The 15,864-nt window shown below is 45.9% G+C and overlaps 3 protein-coding genes across 5 annotated transcripts in view; 1 reads left to right on the forward strand and 2 right to left on the reverse strand.

Annotated features, from left to right (window-relative positions):
* LOC125948741 (mannosyl-oligosaccharide alpha-1,2-mannosidase IA) overlaps nucleotides 1-3,294 on the forward strand; it is a 19,132-nt gene extending 15,838 nt beyond the window's left edge. For both annotated transcript variants that reach the window (XM_049675088.1, XM_049675096.1), the window contains exons 4-6: nucleotides 1-245; nucleotides 342-458; nucleotides 570-3,294. The exon at nucleotides 1-245 is cut by the window's left edge and continues 39 nt beyond it. In XM_049675088.1, the coding sequence (XP_049531045.1) occupies nucleotides 1-245; nucleotides 342-458; nucleotides 570-704 (497 nt within the window). In that variant the 3' untranslated portion in view covers nucleotides 705-3,294. The remainder of the gene's footprint in view (nucleotides 246-341; nucleotides 459-569) is intronic.
* Nucleotides 3,295-6,597: 3,303 nt separating this feature from the next.
* Nucleotides 6,598-8,606, reverse strand: LOC125949009 (homeobox protein B-H1-like). Its single transcript, XM_049675676.1, has 4 exons — nucleotides 7,900-8,606; nucleotides 7,456-7,831; nucleotides 7,093-7,349; nucleotides 6,598-7,028 (listed from the first exon to the last, which is right to left on the reverse strand). The coding sequence occupies exons 2-4, from the start codon at nucleotides 7,493-7,495 to the stop codon at nucleotides 6,729-6,731; spliced, it is 597 nt and encodes a 198-aa protein (XP_049531633.1). The 5' UTR covers nucleotides 7,496-7,831; nucleotides 7,900-8,606; the 3' UTR covers nucleotides 6,598-6,728.
* A 287-nt stretch (nucleotides 8,607-8,893) lies between these two features.
* Nucleotides 8,894-14,521, reverse strand: LOC125948632 (mucin-5AC-like). 2 transcript variants are annotated; one of them, XM_049674893.1, is made up of 3 exons: nucleotides 14,191-14,521; nucleotides 13,943-14,110; nucleotides 8,894-13,825 (listed from the first exon to the last, which is right to left on the reverse strand). In XM_049674893.1, the coding sequence occupies exons 1-3, from the start codon at nucleotides 14,240-14,242 to the stop codon at nucleotides 10,833-10,835; spliced, it is 3,213 nt and encodes a 1,070-aa protein (XP_049530850.1). In that variant the 5' UTR covers nucleotides 14,243-14,521; the 3' UTR covers nucleotides 8,894-10,832. The 2 variants fall into 2 exon arrangements, with proteins under 2 accessions (XP_049530850.1, XP_049530858.1); XM_049674901.1 differs by having other exon boundaries at nucleotides 8,895-13,825; nucleotides 13,943-14,057.
* Between the last annotated feature and the right edge of the window lie 1,343 nt (nucleotides 14,522-15,864).

Raw genomic sequence — 15,864 nt, forward strand, 5'->3', positions numbered from 1 at the left:
AGTACTCGGAGCGATATATGGAGATTGGCGAGGGACTGACCAATACCTGTCACGAGAGCTACATACGCACCTACACCCGGCTCGGGCCAGAATCGTTCCGCTTCAACGATGGCGTAGAGGCGAAGGCTCTGAAAGCCCAGGAGAAGTATTATATACTGCGGCCGGAAACGTTCGAGAGCTACTTCATCATGTGGCGACTGACGCACGATCAGAAGTACCGTGACTGGGGTTGGGATGCGATCCAGGTAAGGCAACCGAATGGCCTACGATGAGGCTCTTTGCTCGGGACTAGCTATACAGAATTTGCAAAAGATAACCAACTATTAATGGCTCTGTTGCAGGCTCTCGAGAAGCACTGTCGCACACCGACCGGCTACACGGGTCTCAAGAACGTCTATCTCACCGAGCCAGTGAAGGACGATGTGCAGCAGAGTTTCTTCCTCGCAGAAACGCTCAAGGTAGGTTAGGTACCAGCAACGGCATGAATGGTCAGCAATGTTACCTAACGACTTTTTTCTCTTCTTCACACACACACACACACACACACACACATCCTCCTCGCACCCTAGTACCTTTACCTGCTATTCTCCGACGATTCGCTGCTACCGCTCGACGATTGGGTGTTCAACACGGAAGCCCATCCGCTGCCAGTAAAGGACCGCAATCCATTGTATCGGCAGGCGCCGGCATCGAATGCACCGTAAGCTGGTACACCCGTAGCAGCCACACCATTCACTACTGCTATACCGATGGCTACTGGTATCGGTGGCGCCTGCGACTACTGTAAATCGATCGACCAGTGGCCCTTACGGACGTACGAAGGCGCACCCCACTAGGAATTTACGAAGGATTGCAGTCTTTGTTACTTTTCGGACAATCCTTGCGCGGCGAATTCTTCGCATTTTCACAATCTATTAGGTTTAGGTTATCATCCCTCTTCTTTCTTTGGATTGTATGCATGACTAGCAGAAATGGAATGGAACGATCTTCAATTCTGGGACCCGATATTCCTGTAGCTCACAGCAGATTATACGTTCCGTTGCCTGGCCAGCCAGAGACCAGTCGGTTTTTGGGACGATGTTTGAAATGAGGTTTCGTTTGCGTATTTATTTGCCTCTTATTTGGAAGATCATGCCCGCTTAAAGTATGAGAGCAACGAGACACATGAATCGGCGATTAGATGGTGTAAGCAATGATGTAGCCTTCGCCCAACCACCTTCAAAAGTGTAACAAATGCAGGAGACACGTATAAGGAGAACGGCGGGAGAGGTGGAGGTTGGACTTGGAGTTAAAGCGGTAAAAGACAATCTAACCGTGTTACGATCAAATCGTGCACTAGGGTCCAACCGAGTGTTGCTATGCATTTCACGCACAGTGTTGCTGTTCGATCATTCTTATATTCCCCCTTCCTTTACCGTCTTTGTGCATTCTGCATGGTGTCTTCAATACCGCCTAGAGTGCCGCTATTTATTAGAACATCACTTTCCCTTACCGTGCCTCTACACAAATTTGCTGCATTTAGTATCCCAACATCATGCATTCTGGTTTTATATATATTTGTCTCTTTGTTTGAGTACTTTCGAGCGTGCGGTCTTAGTGATGTGAATTAAGTATAAGTGTGTGTGCGAGTGTGTTTTACGTTTAATTTAATGTTCGGAAACGAAGACCGCCGCTGTAAGACTAATTCATAAGACAGCGAAATAGAAAGAGAAGCAAAAAGAGGAATAATATAATATCCTGCGACAGTCGGTGCCAAAAAACCCAAAACCGAACATCGGTAACAGTGAATGCGGTTCAGTGATGAATCTGAAACATGTCACCACCACCCAACCATCGCCTGCGCCTAATTAATGCACAGCGTCAGCCTACGTTATTGGTTACTCAGTCACGCATCTGAAAGCATCGTGGCCGATGAGCTTGTGAACGGGCGCATTGGCTTGGCCCCATTGCTACAGCAAGCTATAGCTAGCGGGGATGGACTCGAGGCATATTCGAGCTTTGGAATAATTTTCGTTAGTTTTCTTTATTATCATTACCCTCCGGTGGGCGCTGAGCTTTTGAAAGAGAGGGAAGCCGTGAGCTGATGGAATGGAGGCAGCAAACAAGCAACTGTCAGACAGTAACTGTACATAAGTGAGAGAATACAACAGTGGAAGGCGTTCACTTTTTTAGGTTATCATATGTAAGCGCATACCCCATTGCAGAAGGTATATGCAACCGGGTCTGTTAAGCTTAACAGACCCGTCACCAGAACACCCGTCGCCAGAACGGTTGTATACATTTTGCATACGGGTAATTGTCCTTCGGGCGTATGCCTTTTGTATGTAGGTGTCTGTTGTATATATGTGCGTGTGTGTGCCGGTATGTGTTGATGCAAATGTATTTTATTAAAGCCAATGGCCACCGTGCAACGGAAAGGAAGGAAAGAATGGGCACACGAAATCGTATCCAAAATGTGGTGATGGATATTTGTGTATAGGAGGTTTTTATTGTTTTGAGGAAGGCGGGGGGGGGGGGGGGGGGGCATGGGCCTTGCGAGATGGCGACCTAGACCATGTGGCGAGACGTAAATCAACCCAATATGAATATTGATTGATATACCAATATTACCCAATTGATTTACCAATATTCAATATATATATATATATATATATATATATATATATATATATATATATATACATATATATATATATATATATATATACACTAGATAGATGTATCTATCCACATCAACCTACAATTCAGATAAAAGCAGATAAAGTACGCAGCACTGTTAATTCAATCTTAAGTAGCCAAATTGGAGGAATAACAAATGATTATTTAAGTCTTAGGCTAGAGCAGCGGCACGGGTTGACGAGAGGTAGTACGCTTAAAATGAGAAATTCTCTTTCCATCCAGAACCAACACTCTGGATCATACCCATGCAATAGAAATGTATCGAAATAGAAAGCACAACGGAATGGCTCGTTGAACGATACCGGTTGGTCATATGTGTGTACTGCACCTCGGAGAGTAAAAAACAAATGATGATGATGGGCTACAAAATCGTACTACAAATGATATAAACCCTTCCCTCTAGTAGCCTCAAGATAGGTATATTCGTAGTAGTTAAGTAGTCGATTTTAGGCAAACCATGCCCATCACCAGCCCTGCCGGAAAAGAAAAATGAGAAAGATAGGGAGAAAGAGAACCAGAGAGAGGGAGAAAACGAGTAACATGGAGGGTATAGAAAGAGAGCGAGAGAGAGAGAGAGAGAGAGAGAGAGAGAGAGAGAGAGAGAGAAAGAGAGAGGAGATTAAAAGTAGGGTACACATGATCACAAAGCGGGGAAAAAACTAATAGAAAAAACTAAGAAATGAAAAAAACCCTAAACAAGAAATTTCCTGAAATAAAGTCCAGAATATCATTATTATTTTAAAATTGCGCACGATGGTTAGGCCCGCTCGGAAAGAACATGATAAGATGCTGCCACACGGAGCGAAAATTTGCGCGCAAATTTGCACATTAATGCCAAAATGTTTTCGCTTCGTGTGGCAGGCGTAAAAACCCGAAAATTTATGCCGAAATGTCAAACGTATTGTTTTCATCTGTGTTTTGGCCGCTGAAGTTGATTTCCGAATAAATTTTGCAGTTTTTAACGGTTTTGTTGCTGTTGCTGTTATATTTATATTAAAAATGCAAAAACAATACGAAAAGAACCTACATTTTCGTAAATAAAGCGTTCGATAGCGTCAAGGGTTCAGCGAAAAAGTCCGCGGACGTATAAAAGTTTGACAGCGGGTAAGGGTTAAGCGAAACCGTTTTGGCATTAATTTTTTCGTTTGCGCTAGAGTTTTCGCCCCGTGTGGCCACGGCTATAGAATAAAAGGAAATGGAAATCTTTTTCTCGTTTCAACCAAGGTACTTTAAATAGACAGGTATCTTTTTGCAGAACAAGGTGTATTAAAAATTCAGGTGATTCTTAAACGCTTTGACAGGTCGCCATATTGGTTGTATTTGACGTTCGTGCTACAAAAAACCAGCGTGCGTTTGAAGAAGAAGAAGACACGGACAAATTCTATAGGCGGTGCCAGACGGGGCGAAAACCCTAGCGCAAACGAAAAAATTAATAGCCGTGGCCACACGGGGCGAAAACTCTAGCGCAAACGAAAAAATTAATGCCAAAACATTTACGCTTGCCGTTTACATGCTGTCAAACGATTATAGCCTGCCACAGACCGCAAGCGGAGCTTGCGGCGCGGACGGAACGGTTCGCCGCGGATGAAGCGGCAACACATACCGGTTGCGGTGCATGCGGCGCGGCACGGCCGTTATAGCGTTGAACCTATCGATATAAACCAAACAATGTTTACGAAAACACGAATTGTTAACGAAAACAAGATATTACATTTCTATTACTTATCATATTATTCTATACATATTATTATCAATAACATGATTCCATGATCACAATGCAAACACTCATTTTGTTTACATCCAACTGCCAAATCAAATCCACCGGATTTCGCCGCGGTTCGCCGCGTCAAAATGCAAACTTTTGCATTCTGCCGCAAGGTCCGCAAGGATCCGCACGCGCCGTCCGCGTGCGGTATGTGTTGCCCAGTACAATCCCATACATTCTATTCGTACGCGGCGAAACGTTCCGCACGCGCCGCTTGCAGTCTGTGGCAGGCTTATAGGTCCGTGGAGCGTAAAACCTAGAGTAAAAGCTGTTTGCAAACGGAAGGGCTCGCAATATGTTCTATTTGTGGTTTACATTGATAGATAGTGATCATTGCTAGTGTGTTCAATCCTTTTCTTCCACAAAACGATTTTAATTTCCTCAACCCGGCCACGTAAACATATCGAAGCGTAAACGATTTGGCATTAATTTGTAAATTTGCGCGCAAATTTTCGCTCCGTGTGGCCACGGCTAATGCCAAAACGGTTTCGCTTAACCCTTACACGCTGTCAAACTTTTATACGTCCGCGGACTTTTTCGCTGAACCCTTGACGCTATCGAACGCTTAGCCGTGGCCACACGGGGCGAAAACTCTAGCGCAAACGAAAAAAATAATGCCAAAACGGTTTCGCTTAACCCTTACCCGCTGTCAAACTTTTATACGTCCGCGGACTTTTTCGCTGAACCCTTGACGCTATCGAACGCTTTATTTACGAAAATGTAGGTTCTTTTCGTATTGTTTTTGCATTTTTAATATAAATATAACAGCAACAGCAACAAAATCGTTAAAAACTGCAAAATTTACTCGGAAATCAACTTCAGCGGCCAAAACACAGATGAAAACAATACGTTTGACATTTCGGCATAAATTTTCGGGGTTTTACGCCTGCCACACGAAGCGAAAACATTTTGGCATTAATGTGCAAATTTGCGCGCAAATTTTCGCTCCGTGTGGCAGCATCTCTTTATTTACGAAAATGTAGGTTCTTTTCGTATTGTTTTTGCATTTTTAATATAAATATAACAGCAACAGCAACAATATCGTTAAAAACTGCAAAATTTATTCGGAAATCAACTTCAGCGGCCAAAACACAGATGTAAACAATACGTTTGACATTTCGGCATAAATTTTCGGGTTTTTACCCCTGCCCAAGGTACTTTAAAAAGACAGGTAGCTTTATCCAGAACAAATCCCCGATCGGATTTTAGAAAAAATTTCAGAGTTTGACATTCATGGGATGGTGGGATGTTTACTTCGGGAACGCTCTTTTCGGAGCTGTTTTCGCTTTTCTGTGGTATTACGACAGTGCAAATTCACGAAAAGTGGCACGAAAGTTAAAGTTTATGCAAATATTCTCAAAATTCTTCCTAGTGTTTCAATATGGTATCGGTCCGTAGGTCTTGCCACCCGGCCTAGAACAAGAGCTAGCTAGCGTTCCTGGACCGTGCTCACTCGCTGTAAAACATAACTCGGTTGCTCGATTGATCTTAAATCGAGAGATGGATCATTTAAACATCCGAAAAAGAGTGAAATCAGGTACTTTCCTTGATAAAACCACCAAACTTGCCCATATCTTCTTCTTCTTCTTCTTGAAACTCACGTGGTTTTGTTGATAAAAGCGCCCTGCTATGAATGTCAAACAAATTCAAAATGGTGACCTGTCAAAGCGGTTAAGAAGCTACCTGTCTTTTTAAAGTACCTTGGTCTAAATAGGCGGTGCCAGACGGGGCGTAAACTCTAGCGCAAACGAAAAAAAGGGAAAAAAACAAAACATACACCTCAACCGATTCAAATAATGGTAAAAAACCAATATATACACCTCTACCGATTCGGTAGGCTAACCGATTCTAATTGCATACATTTAGGAGCCGAACATTTCAAAATTTGGCCGTTACCCAAGCAACCAAGGAGAACAAATTTTGGGGGATTCAGAATTCTGATCAGAACTCTAGGCTGGTCTCATCAGCATTCTGAATCCCCCAAAATTTGCAGCAATTTCTCCATACAAAATTGGGGGATTCAGAATGCCCATCAGAACGTCTGATGAGAACGCTGAATCCCCCAAAATAGTTCCCATTTTGTCCGCAAGGTGCGCAGGCACGGTATATATTGTGTACATGTGATATATATATTTATTTTCTACAAGTATATGTATAGCACCAAATTTTATTTGAAAAAATTATGATTTTTTTAAATTATAAATAAATTACACTAATTTACCCATAAAAATCACCCTCTTATCTCCGCGATGCCGTGCGCCCCTTTCAGGAGCGGGCTTTGGTATTAGGTTGGGGTCACCGTGGAAACCGTACCTGGCAGTGACAGTGGTGCTTGGCCACCGTACTCCGTGCCGAGGTTATGCGGATGATAGGGTCGAGGAGTGCCGGCACCGTTTGCTATCTGCATTGTCCGTTCATCCGATGATGCAACGAGTTGCTGTCGATTACGGTGGTGATGGTGATGATGGTAATCGGTCGGGGTCCCACTGTACGAATCGTTCGGTTCCGATCGCTTTAACGAACCGTTCAACGAGGCTGGGGAGGAGAGCACATATCCTTGGCCGATGCATGATGTGGATGGAGGCTGTCAAGAAGAGAAAGGGGGAAAGAGAATGAGAATGAAGCAGACCACCGCTATAAAGACTTACCTTTACTCGCTGTTTTCGTAAGCAGCATCCGATGAGGTACCGTTGCTGAACCTCACTGTGATGCTGATTAGAATGGTGGTGGTGATGGAGCGGATGATGCGTCAGTGCATGCCGCAGCAATTCATTGTGGATCCGTTCGTCGGATGACGAGCAGCAGCTGCTACCATTCCCGATCAGCAGAGGGGACCCCTCATTGACGATCAGGGCCGTAGCCGATCGGTCTCCCGCGCTGCGGTGATGTGATAGCCGGTGGCGTGCTACGGGTTAGAGATCATTGTTATCATTCATTACGGGGTAGAGATCATTGTTATCATTTGTATGTAAAAACCCTGTTCGCACTTCCTCGGCGCCGGCGCCACTTACCCATTACGGAAGGAGTTTTCGATGACAATTTTCGGTCCATGCTTCAGGGCAAGCACCGCTGTAGTCGCATTGAAGTCCTCTATCGTCTCCGCACTCCACTCACGACCGGCGATTTCCTTCGGCACACCACCGGCACCATTCACGTACCGGCTGGCAACGGGGCATCTTTGTTCGAAAGGTCGAAAGGAAAGGTTCGCATCCTTCACCTCCACCATTCTGCGTACCGGTAACTAGCACTCCACGTATCATCGGATGAGGTACTTGCACCGGCTGCTGTGTCTACTGCACATGATGTACCGAATGCTGCTATTGCGCCTGATGATGATGCACGACACGACACATTCTCGTCAAAGTTTAATATGGAATTATGGGCATCCTGTGGGGAAGGGAGAATCCGTGTTAGTGTCACTGTGGATTGATACGATCCGGTACCGGCGTACTTACCTCATCCCATAGCCTTTCTTATCATCCGGTGTTCCTTCATAATATCAGTAACTGCGTCACGATCACGATGCTGCGGATGCTGCGGCGGACAAAAAACAAACACGTATTTTCGGTGAACTACACTTACCTCAGCTTACTACGATGGTACACTACTGTTTCACTTATTTTACACTACATTTTTTCACTAATTTAAACGTTTTTTCACTTGTTTTAACAAGCGAAGATGCAACTGACGTTGTTGTTGTTTCAGGAATTTTCGTGAAATTGAAACGTCAAACCGATCGGTCGCGTGTTTATGTTTCAAATCCAAATTCAGAAATTATATTTCACACGATTTGGTGTTGGACAGAGGATTTGGTGTTCTCATAAAAGAACTGTTTGAGCCTTCAAGGGGATTTAGTGTTCTCATAGGAGAACTGTTTGAGCCTTCGAGGGGATTTGGTGTTCTCATAGGAGAACTGTTTGAGCCTTCAAGGGGATTTCGTGTTCTCATAGGAGAACTGTTTGAGCCTTCGAGGGGATTTGGTGTTCTCATAGGAGAACTGTTTGAGCCTTTGAGGGGATTTGGTGTTCTGATTGTTGTCAGCAGCAGAACTGTTGGAGCCTTCAGGGGGATTTATTGTTCTCCTCATGAGAACTGAAGGCTACCTATGGTTGCTTGGGTAACAAAGCGAGGAACTCTTTGAATGCTCTCACTGGTATGCTGCACAGATCAGAGGGCCTTTCCGGCTCCAAGAAGAGACTGCTGGCGACTGTAGTGTCATCTACACTACGGTACGCAAGCCCAGTCTGGGGTGTAGCACTGAGAAAACCCAGCAACAAGCTGATTCTAGACCGCGTGCACCGGCTCTTAGCGATCAGGGTGGCGAGCGCTTTCTGCACGGTCTCACTAGAGGCAGTGTGCGTGATATCGGGTATGATGCCTATCACTTTAGTGATCATGGAAGATACCGAGCGCTACGCTGGGAGAAACACTCCAGGCAGTCGATATGGGCACCAATGGAATGCAGGCAAAAGCGGACGATGCACGCATCGCCTAATCCCAGAAATGGGTCCATGGGTGACCAGAAAACATGGGGAGGATAATTTCTATTTAACCCAATTCCTCTCAGGAAACGGTTATTTTAGGGATTATCTACACCGGATAAACAGAACCAAGACACCGTACTGCCCAGCCTGCCAAGGAACTGTGGAGTCTCCAGAGCACATTCTGGTTGTCTGCCCAAGGTTCGCAGACACCAGAGAGGAGCTGAAGAGGAGCATTGGAGATGACTTTTCGGTAGATGACATTGTCACACGAATGTGTCAGAACCCTGCTGCCTTCGATGCTGTGAATAGGTTCATCAGCCATGCGATGAGGAAACTATTTGCCGAGTGGCAAAAAGAAGACCGGTTGCCCAGGATAGAAAGCCAGGGGCAATCTCAGTGAGACACCTGTCGTAACTCGCTGTATTTTCCATTCTTTCACGCATTACACGCATTACATCTACGTATTACATCCACGTATAACTTCTATTACAAGACTGCCCGTTTATCAGAGACGCCGCTTCTCCGGTTCGCGTATGCGAAATCCTCTCTCAAAGATCGGCTATCAGCCACTCTCTCTCTCGATCATCGCTATCGTTCCTGCTACGATTATCATTATCTCTCCCTCTGTCTCTCCATTATCGCTATTGTTACTGTTTCGATTACCGCTATCGTTTCAAATATCGTTCTATCGCTCTCTCTCTCTCTCTCTCTCTCTCTCTCTCTCTATCTCTGTCTCTTCCCTTTTCTTTCTACACCCTTATCACTACACACCTATTTGCGAGAACATCAGTAGATGTTGAATGGGGCGTTTACCGCTCAGCCTCCCCTTTGAAGGATGCCGCAAGGTACTACCGAAGGGGGCTAAAGGCATTGGAAGGGGGGTTTTAGTGGGTAAAAACCCCACACTACCGAAGGGAACTCTCGTACTCCCCTAGGTGCCTATGAAGGTTTCCCGCCCTACACTTGTAAAAAAAAAAAAAACATTTTGAATTTGTATGACATTGGTAGCAGGGCGCTTTTTATCAACAAAACCACGTGAGTTTCAAGAAGAAGAAAAAGAAGATATGGGCAAGTTTGGTGGTTTTATCAGGGAAAAGCGAAAACAGCTCCGAAAAGAGCGTTCCCGATGTAAACATCCCACAGTTCCACCAATGACAAACTCTGAACTCTGAAGTTTTTTCTAAAATCCGATCGGGGATTCGTTCTGCATAAAGCTACCTGTCTATTTAAAGTACCTTGGTGTAGAGACTCGGTAACTATAAGCGCATCTAGATCTTCATTTCTATCTCTCAATCAATATGATCGGAGCCTATGAGTATCGATGACACCGAACATTTATGAGACTGCTTTGGAGAGACTCAACTAATCTCGATGAACATACGGCAAAACCTACCTGTAATTGGCGACATTTGGCAGTTACTACAATGCTTAAATTAAGACTTATTCTTTGCGATCCCTTGATTTGCTCGTTTGATCTCTCTCTCGATTCCTTAAATCATTGTTAATATTCCTTATTAATATTATGTCTATCTACATTCAATTTTTACTTTCACGTGATATTGTGAATTATAGAATATAAAATAAACATAAGAAATAAAAAAATGTAGGTCACTCGCCTACTACATAGAGAATACACTAATAAGATCTTATTGTGCGCATCGTAGATCGACCTAAAACGGTTTCTGTGGCATTTGACACAAAAAACATCCATCTTGTTGATGTATACATGTAAACTTAATATGCAAACAGAGTAAAATTATTTTGGAAGCTGTTGGGAAGAAAGGCTTCCCACCGTATCGATCGATCGATCGACGATTCTTTTGGACCTTAGCACCAAACAGAGAAAACGGTGGAAATAATTAGTCTATACTTAGTCGGTATAATCGTAAAGCATACCAGTAGAATCACCGTTCTTCTCTTACTCTTTGCAGCAACCTCTTGGTCTCAAGGCTAGCAGCCTCTTCAGCTTGATTGACAACAACTGTACGGCTATTAGCATTGCTGCTACTGTTGCTACTGCCACTGTTGTTGTTGAAGGTGCTGTTGCTGTTGCTGCTGCTGCTGCTGCTGCTGCTGCTGCTGCTACTACTACTACTACTACTACTACTACTACTACTGCTGCTGCTGCTGCCGTTGGTATTTTTGCTGCTATTGCTACTGTTACTGCTGCTACTACTAGTACTGCTGTCGCTGTCACTTTCTGCCGAATCGTGTGTGCAACTTGCGCCAGAAACCGACGTTATTGTATCCTCGTGTGCTGGCCGCTGCTCGTAGTGGACGGTCAGCTCCGAACAGGCAATTGTGAACCTGGCTTCCCCGTTGAACACCTCCATGACAGGATCATCATTCCCTAACCTGTACCGCCGATACCTTTTTGGACACTGTCGCGCCCCGACTGGCCCACCGGATGCTGCCGCTCGACCAACCAACAGCACGTGGTACATCTTAGGCGAACCGAACCCCATCGACGTACCGTGATCGATGCGTCCATCACCGGTAGCCTTTGTCGCCTTTCTCATCGCCTCCTCCGCCTTACGCTTTCGCCGTAAAGCCGACTTGATGAGCCTATTGTATTCACGCTCACTCTGCATTGGCGACATTGGTGGGAGGGCCGGTTCGGCCACCGTTGGTAATGTCAACAACTTGCGACAACGCACTGGTAAGGGCGGTGGGCTGCTGATGGTGGTCTCTTTGTTGTTGGCATCATGAGGAAGGTTCATCTGATTGGTTGGATAATGATGGGTATTATTGGTCGGCTCAGATTCGGAGGGCACTGTTGCACTGTGAGCACTATTGAAGGCTTTGTCGGTGACCGAGTTGCTGTTATCGCCCGAACCGGGCGTAATTGGACGGCATGGGTTTAGCAAGATAGTCATCGGCGATGGGCTATCCAGCTCCCCTATTAGGTTTCGTAAGTGCTGCTCTCCTGCAGCGAATTGTTCCCCCGGAGGAGAGCAGGACGGTTGTTCCGGTATGCGGAAGCGCGGTGTCTGTGGAATGTCCGTCACTGGGTCAATCTTGTAAGGCGAATCGGAGTCCTCGTTGCTGAGCTGCATCACCGAGGTCATCGTCGAGACCACCGGCTTCGATGGTTTCGGCGTCTGCGGCACTGTACAGGGTGGAGGTACTGTTACTAGGCAGCTAGAGGAGCTAGCATCATCATTGTTTTTGACACTTTTTTCGATCGTGAGACACTTATGGAAGGTTTGACGTGGCATTTGACACCCGGTCGGTGATAGTTTGGTGCACGCAACAATGATAGGGCTCGCTAGCGCCGCCTCTATCATAGCAGCTTGCTTTTGCGTCGTATTGGGTGTCGCCGGTGAAATTGGTGTGTTCGCTATCGGGGATCGCTGCCGTTTCGTATTCTCATCCACCGTACCTTTTATATCAGTCCGTGCCGTTTTCCGGCGGTTGGTCGTACCGGCAGCAGCAAGCGCTCGCTGCTTTGCTCGGGCAACACGTTTGCGTTCTAAGCGAAGTGCGACTAGACGCTTGCTTTCTGCCTCTCGTCGTCGCTTCTCCTCTTCGGCGAAGATCATCCGCAGATGCATGTCGAAGTTGCTGGTATTGACGGAACGGATTCGCTTCCATTCGGCCGCATCCTGAGCTATCTGTTCAGCCGTCCGTTGGGCGGTCTTCGATTTCGCCGTGTCAGCGTTGGGAGCTATCATTGTGGTGGTGTCTCTAGTATTTGCGGGGGGAACCGCGGGAGTAGCACCGCCACCAGGGAAAGTGTCAGTGGGGATGCCGAGCTCCTCATACTTTGCAACCACAGTAGAGTCTAGCGCCCTTCGTTTGAGGGACATCATCGGAGGTATGTCGAATACCAATCGGCGGACGTGGGTGCGTTTCTCGACCAGCGCTTTTGTTGTCGGAGATACCATCTGCTGCATTGATAAGTTTGTTAAAGGTAGCGAAGATGGCTGAACAATCATTATCGGTCGTACGGCCATTGCTGGCCGGTCGCTTGTCGCTGACTGCACCGTTGCCACCGTCGGCCGATGCGATGTGACTCGGGTAGGCGATGTGTTTGCAGCCACCACCGGTATGATGTTTGCCAGCCCCAGATCGATAACGACACGCTTGTCCTGCGGCGTGCATTTCGCAGTACTGGCGCTATTTTGGCAGCCCTGTATCTCCTCCTGCTGCTGCTCCTGCTCATTCGTTTCTCCATTCTCGATTACTTCGGCGCTCCGATGGTCGACCTCCTGTGCGGTTTGCCGCTCATCAATCTGTTGTGTCTCAATGGTAAACTCTTCGTCGGGTGGTATCGGTGTTTTTCTGGCACTCACTGAAGCCAAATCGGCTGCACACGAGTACTCAATCAGTTCTGGCTCATCGCCGCGTATGGTCATCGCCGTTGCCGTTGCCGGTAATTCGGCACTGACTTCTACTGTTAGGACCGGTTCAAAATCGTTTCCATCGGGGGTTAACCAGATCTCGGGCTCCTCGTAGCAGTATCGTTGTTCTGGCTCCACTAGAGCATCTTCTTCGATCGAGCCATCTACTTGTACCAACTCCATCATTGAAATCGTTTTCAACTCACCGGTGATTGGTAAGTTTGTAGTGGCGTTGGTGGAAAAGCGTGCCTCTGGCTCGCTGGGATTCGGTAGCAGCCAGCTAATCTCATTTCCATCCAGCGAGACGCTGATTCCTTGTTGTAGCTGGTCAGGGGCGGCCGGATTGATTGATCGCGACTCGTGCGCTGCTTCTTCGGCGGCGTAGCGTTCACCATATTCGACTGCACTGCTCGACGGCGATCCCATCCTGCTGCTCATCGTGAACATATTATCAATTCGCTCCACCAGTAGCAGCTCGATTTTCTCGATCAGCGTGATGGATGGATCTTGTACGAATCGGTATCCCTGGTCGTACTTTTCCAGCAGCATTTGCACTTTGCATTTGAAAAAGTTCGCGTGAAAGAAGACAGACAGATAGAAAATAAGAGAGGAAGAGAGTGAGAGAGATTTAAACAAAACAAAAAAACAGAGGCCTACTTTATGAAACTTACGCCGATGGTGATCCTCACACAAGCTCTGCACTAGCACCGGAAGCGTGGTGACACAGTAGTTAACGGCTCTGCCGGACGCTTCCAGCTCTGTCCGCTCCTGTTCTAACAGTGGATTCTGTAGACAAAACTGATTCGCTAGTTCATCCATCTTCTCGTCATACAAGTATGCTGTGGAGTGGTCCCAGAGGACAACAGGCGGTTTAGGGGGCAAACAACGATCCGAATACGGTAAACCCAATGATACGTACCGAGTACTAGTCGAGCTACATCCGTGAGAAGTACTTCGACCGGTGTCGCCATCGTCGTGTTGTTAATTTCGATTCTTTTTCGTCGTCTAATGGTGGGTCAGCGTGTACGCGCAATCAAAGCTGACATGGTGCTTTTCGATCTTACTACTCTTCTGGGGTGGTTCGGTCGTCTCGGGGCCATGGATAGACGAATGGCGACGCCTATAATGTTTCTTCGTTTAGCAGCCCCGATAATCTTTACCAAGGACGACCCTTTTAGTTCTTCGCTCATTTGAGCAGCGTTATGGTTGACCCGCGTATCGTTGGCTGTTGACAGTTGTCAACGCATAACAAACAAGCTCGTGCGCAGTGCTGACCAAGGTACTTTAAAAAGACAGGTAGCTTCTTAACCGCTTTGACAGGTCGCCATTTTCAATTTGTTTGACATTCATAGCAGGGCGCTTTTTATCAACAAAACCACGTGAGTTTCAAGAAGAAGAAGAAGAAGATGTGGGCAAGTTTGGTGGTTTTATCAGGGAAAGTACCTGATTTCACTCTTTTTCGAATGTTTAAATGATTCATCTTTCTATTTAAGATCATTCGAGCGACCGAGTTGTGTTTTACAGCGAGTGAGCACGGTCCAGGAACGCTAGCTAGCTCTTGTTCTAGGCCGGGTGGCAAGACGTACGGACCGATACCATATTGAAACACTAGGAAGAATTTTGAGAATATTTGCATAAACTTTAACTTTCGTTCCACTTTTCGTGAATTTGAACTGTCGTAATACCACAGAAAAGCGAAAACAGCTCCGAAAAGAGCGTTCCCGAAGTAAACATCCCACCATCCCATGAATGTCAAACTCTGAAGTTTTTTCTAAAATACGATCGAGGATTTGTTCTGGATAAAGCTACCTGTCTTTTTAAAGTACCTTGGTTTGCGCTAGAGTTTTCGCCCCGTGTGGCCACGGCTATAGCCGTGGCCACACGGAGCGAAAATTTGCGCGCAAATTTACAAATTAATGCCAAATCGTTTACGCTTCGATATGTTTACGTGGCCGGGTTGAGGAAATTAAAATCGTTTTGTGGAAGAAAAGGATTGAACACACTAGCAATGATCACTATCTATCAATGTAAACCACAAATAGAACATATTGCGAGCCCTTCCGTTTGCAAACAGCTTTTACTCTAGGTTTTACGCTCCACGGACCTATAATCGTTTGACAGCATGTAAACGGCAAGCGTAAATGTTTTGGCATTAATTTTTTCGTTTGCGCTAGGGTTTTCGCCCCGTGTGGCCACGGCTATTTACGAAAATGTAGGTTCTTTTCGTATTGTTTTTGCATTTTTAATATAAATATAACAGCAACAGCAACAATATCGTTAAAAACTGCAAAATTTATTCGGAAATCAACTTCAGCGGCCAAAACACAGATGAAAACAATACGTTTGACATTTCGGCATAAATTTTCGGGTTTTTACCCCTGCCACACGAAGCGAAAACATTTTGGCATTAATGTGCAAATTTGCGCGTAAATTTTCGCTCCGTGTGGCAGCATCTATTAATTTGTAAATTTACGCTCCGTCTGGCAGCACCTACTGGCATTGCGCGCGCGACAATCGCACGCCCGTGTGGCGGTCGCTTATGATGCTATGTCTAATCATTGCTTGAATTCGCCATCGCTGTTGTGCACGCATT

Source organism: Anopheles darlingi, chromosome X (genome assembly GCF_943734745.1).
Source record: "Anopheles darlingi chromosome X, idAnoDarlMG_H_01, whole genome shotgun sequence".
NCBI classification, from domain to species: Eukaryota; Metazoa; Arthropoda; class Insecta; order Diptera; family Culicidae; genus Anopheles; species Anopheles darlingi.

Bases quoted from the DNA above. Each gene is read 5' to 3' on its own strand.
- LOC125948632 (XM_049674893.1), bottom strand. From the start codon at position 14,242: ATGGCGACACCGGTCGAAGTACTTCTCACGGATGTAGCTCGACTAGTA. The intron at 14,111-14,190 runs GTACGTATCATT...ACCACTCCACAG, and splicing joins TGTAGCTCGACTAGTACTCG to CATACTTGTATGACGAGAAG. The intron at 13,826-13,942 runs GTAAGTTTCATA...TCAAATGCAAAG, and splicing joins GTGTGAGGATCACCATCGGC to TGCAAATGCTGCTGGAAAAG.
- LOC125949009 (XM_049675676.1), bottom strand. From the start codon at position 7,495: ATGGACCGAAAATTGTCATCGAAAACTCCTTCCGTAATGG. The intron at 7,350-7,455 runs GTAAGTGGCGCC...TCTAACCCGTAG, and splicing joins GAAAACTCCTTCCGTAATGG to CACGCCACCGGCTATCACAT. The intron at 7,029-7,092 runs GTAAGTCTTTAT...TCTTCTTGACAG, and splicing joins TACGAAAACAGCGAGTAAAG to CCTCCATCCACATCATGCAT.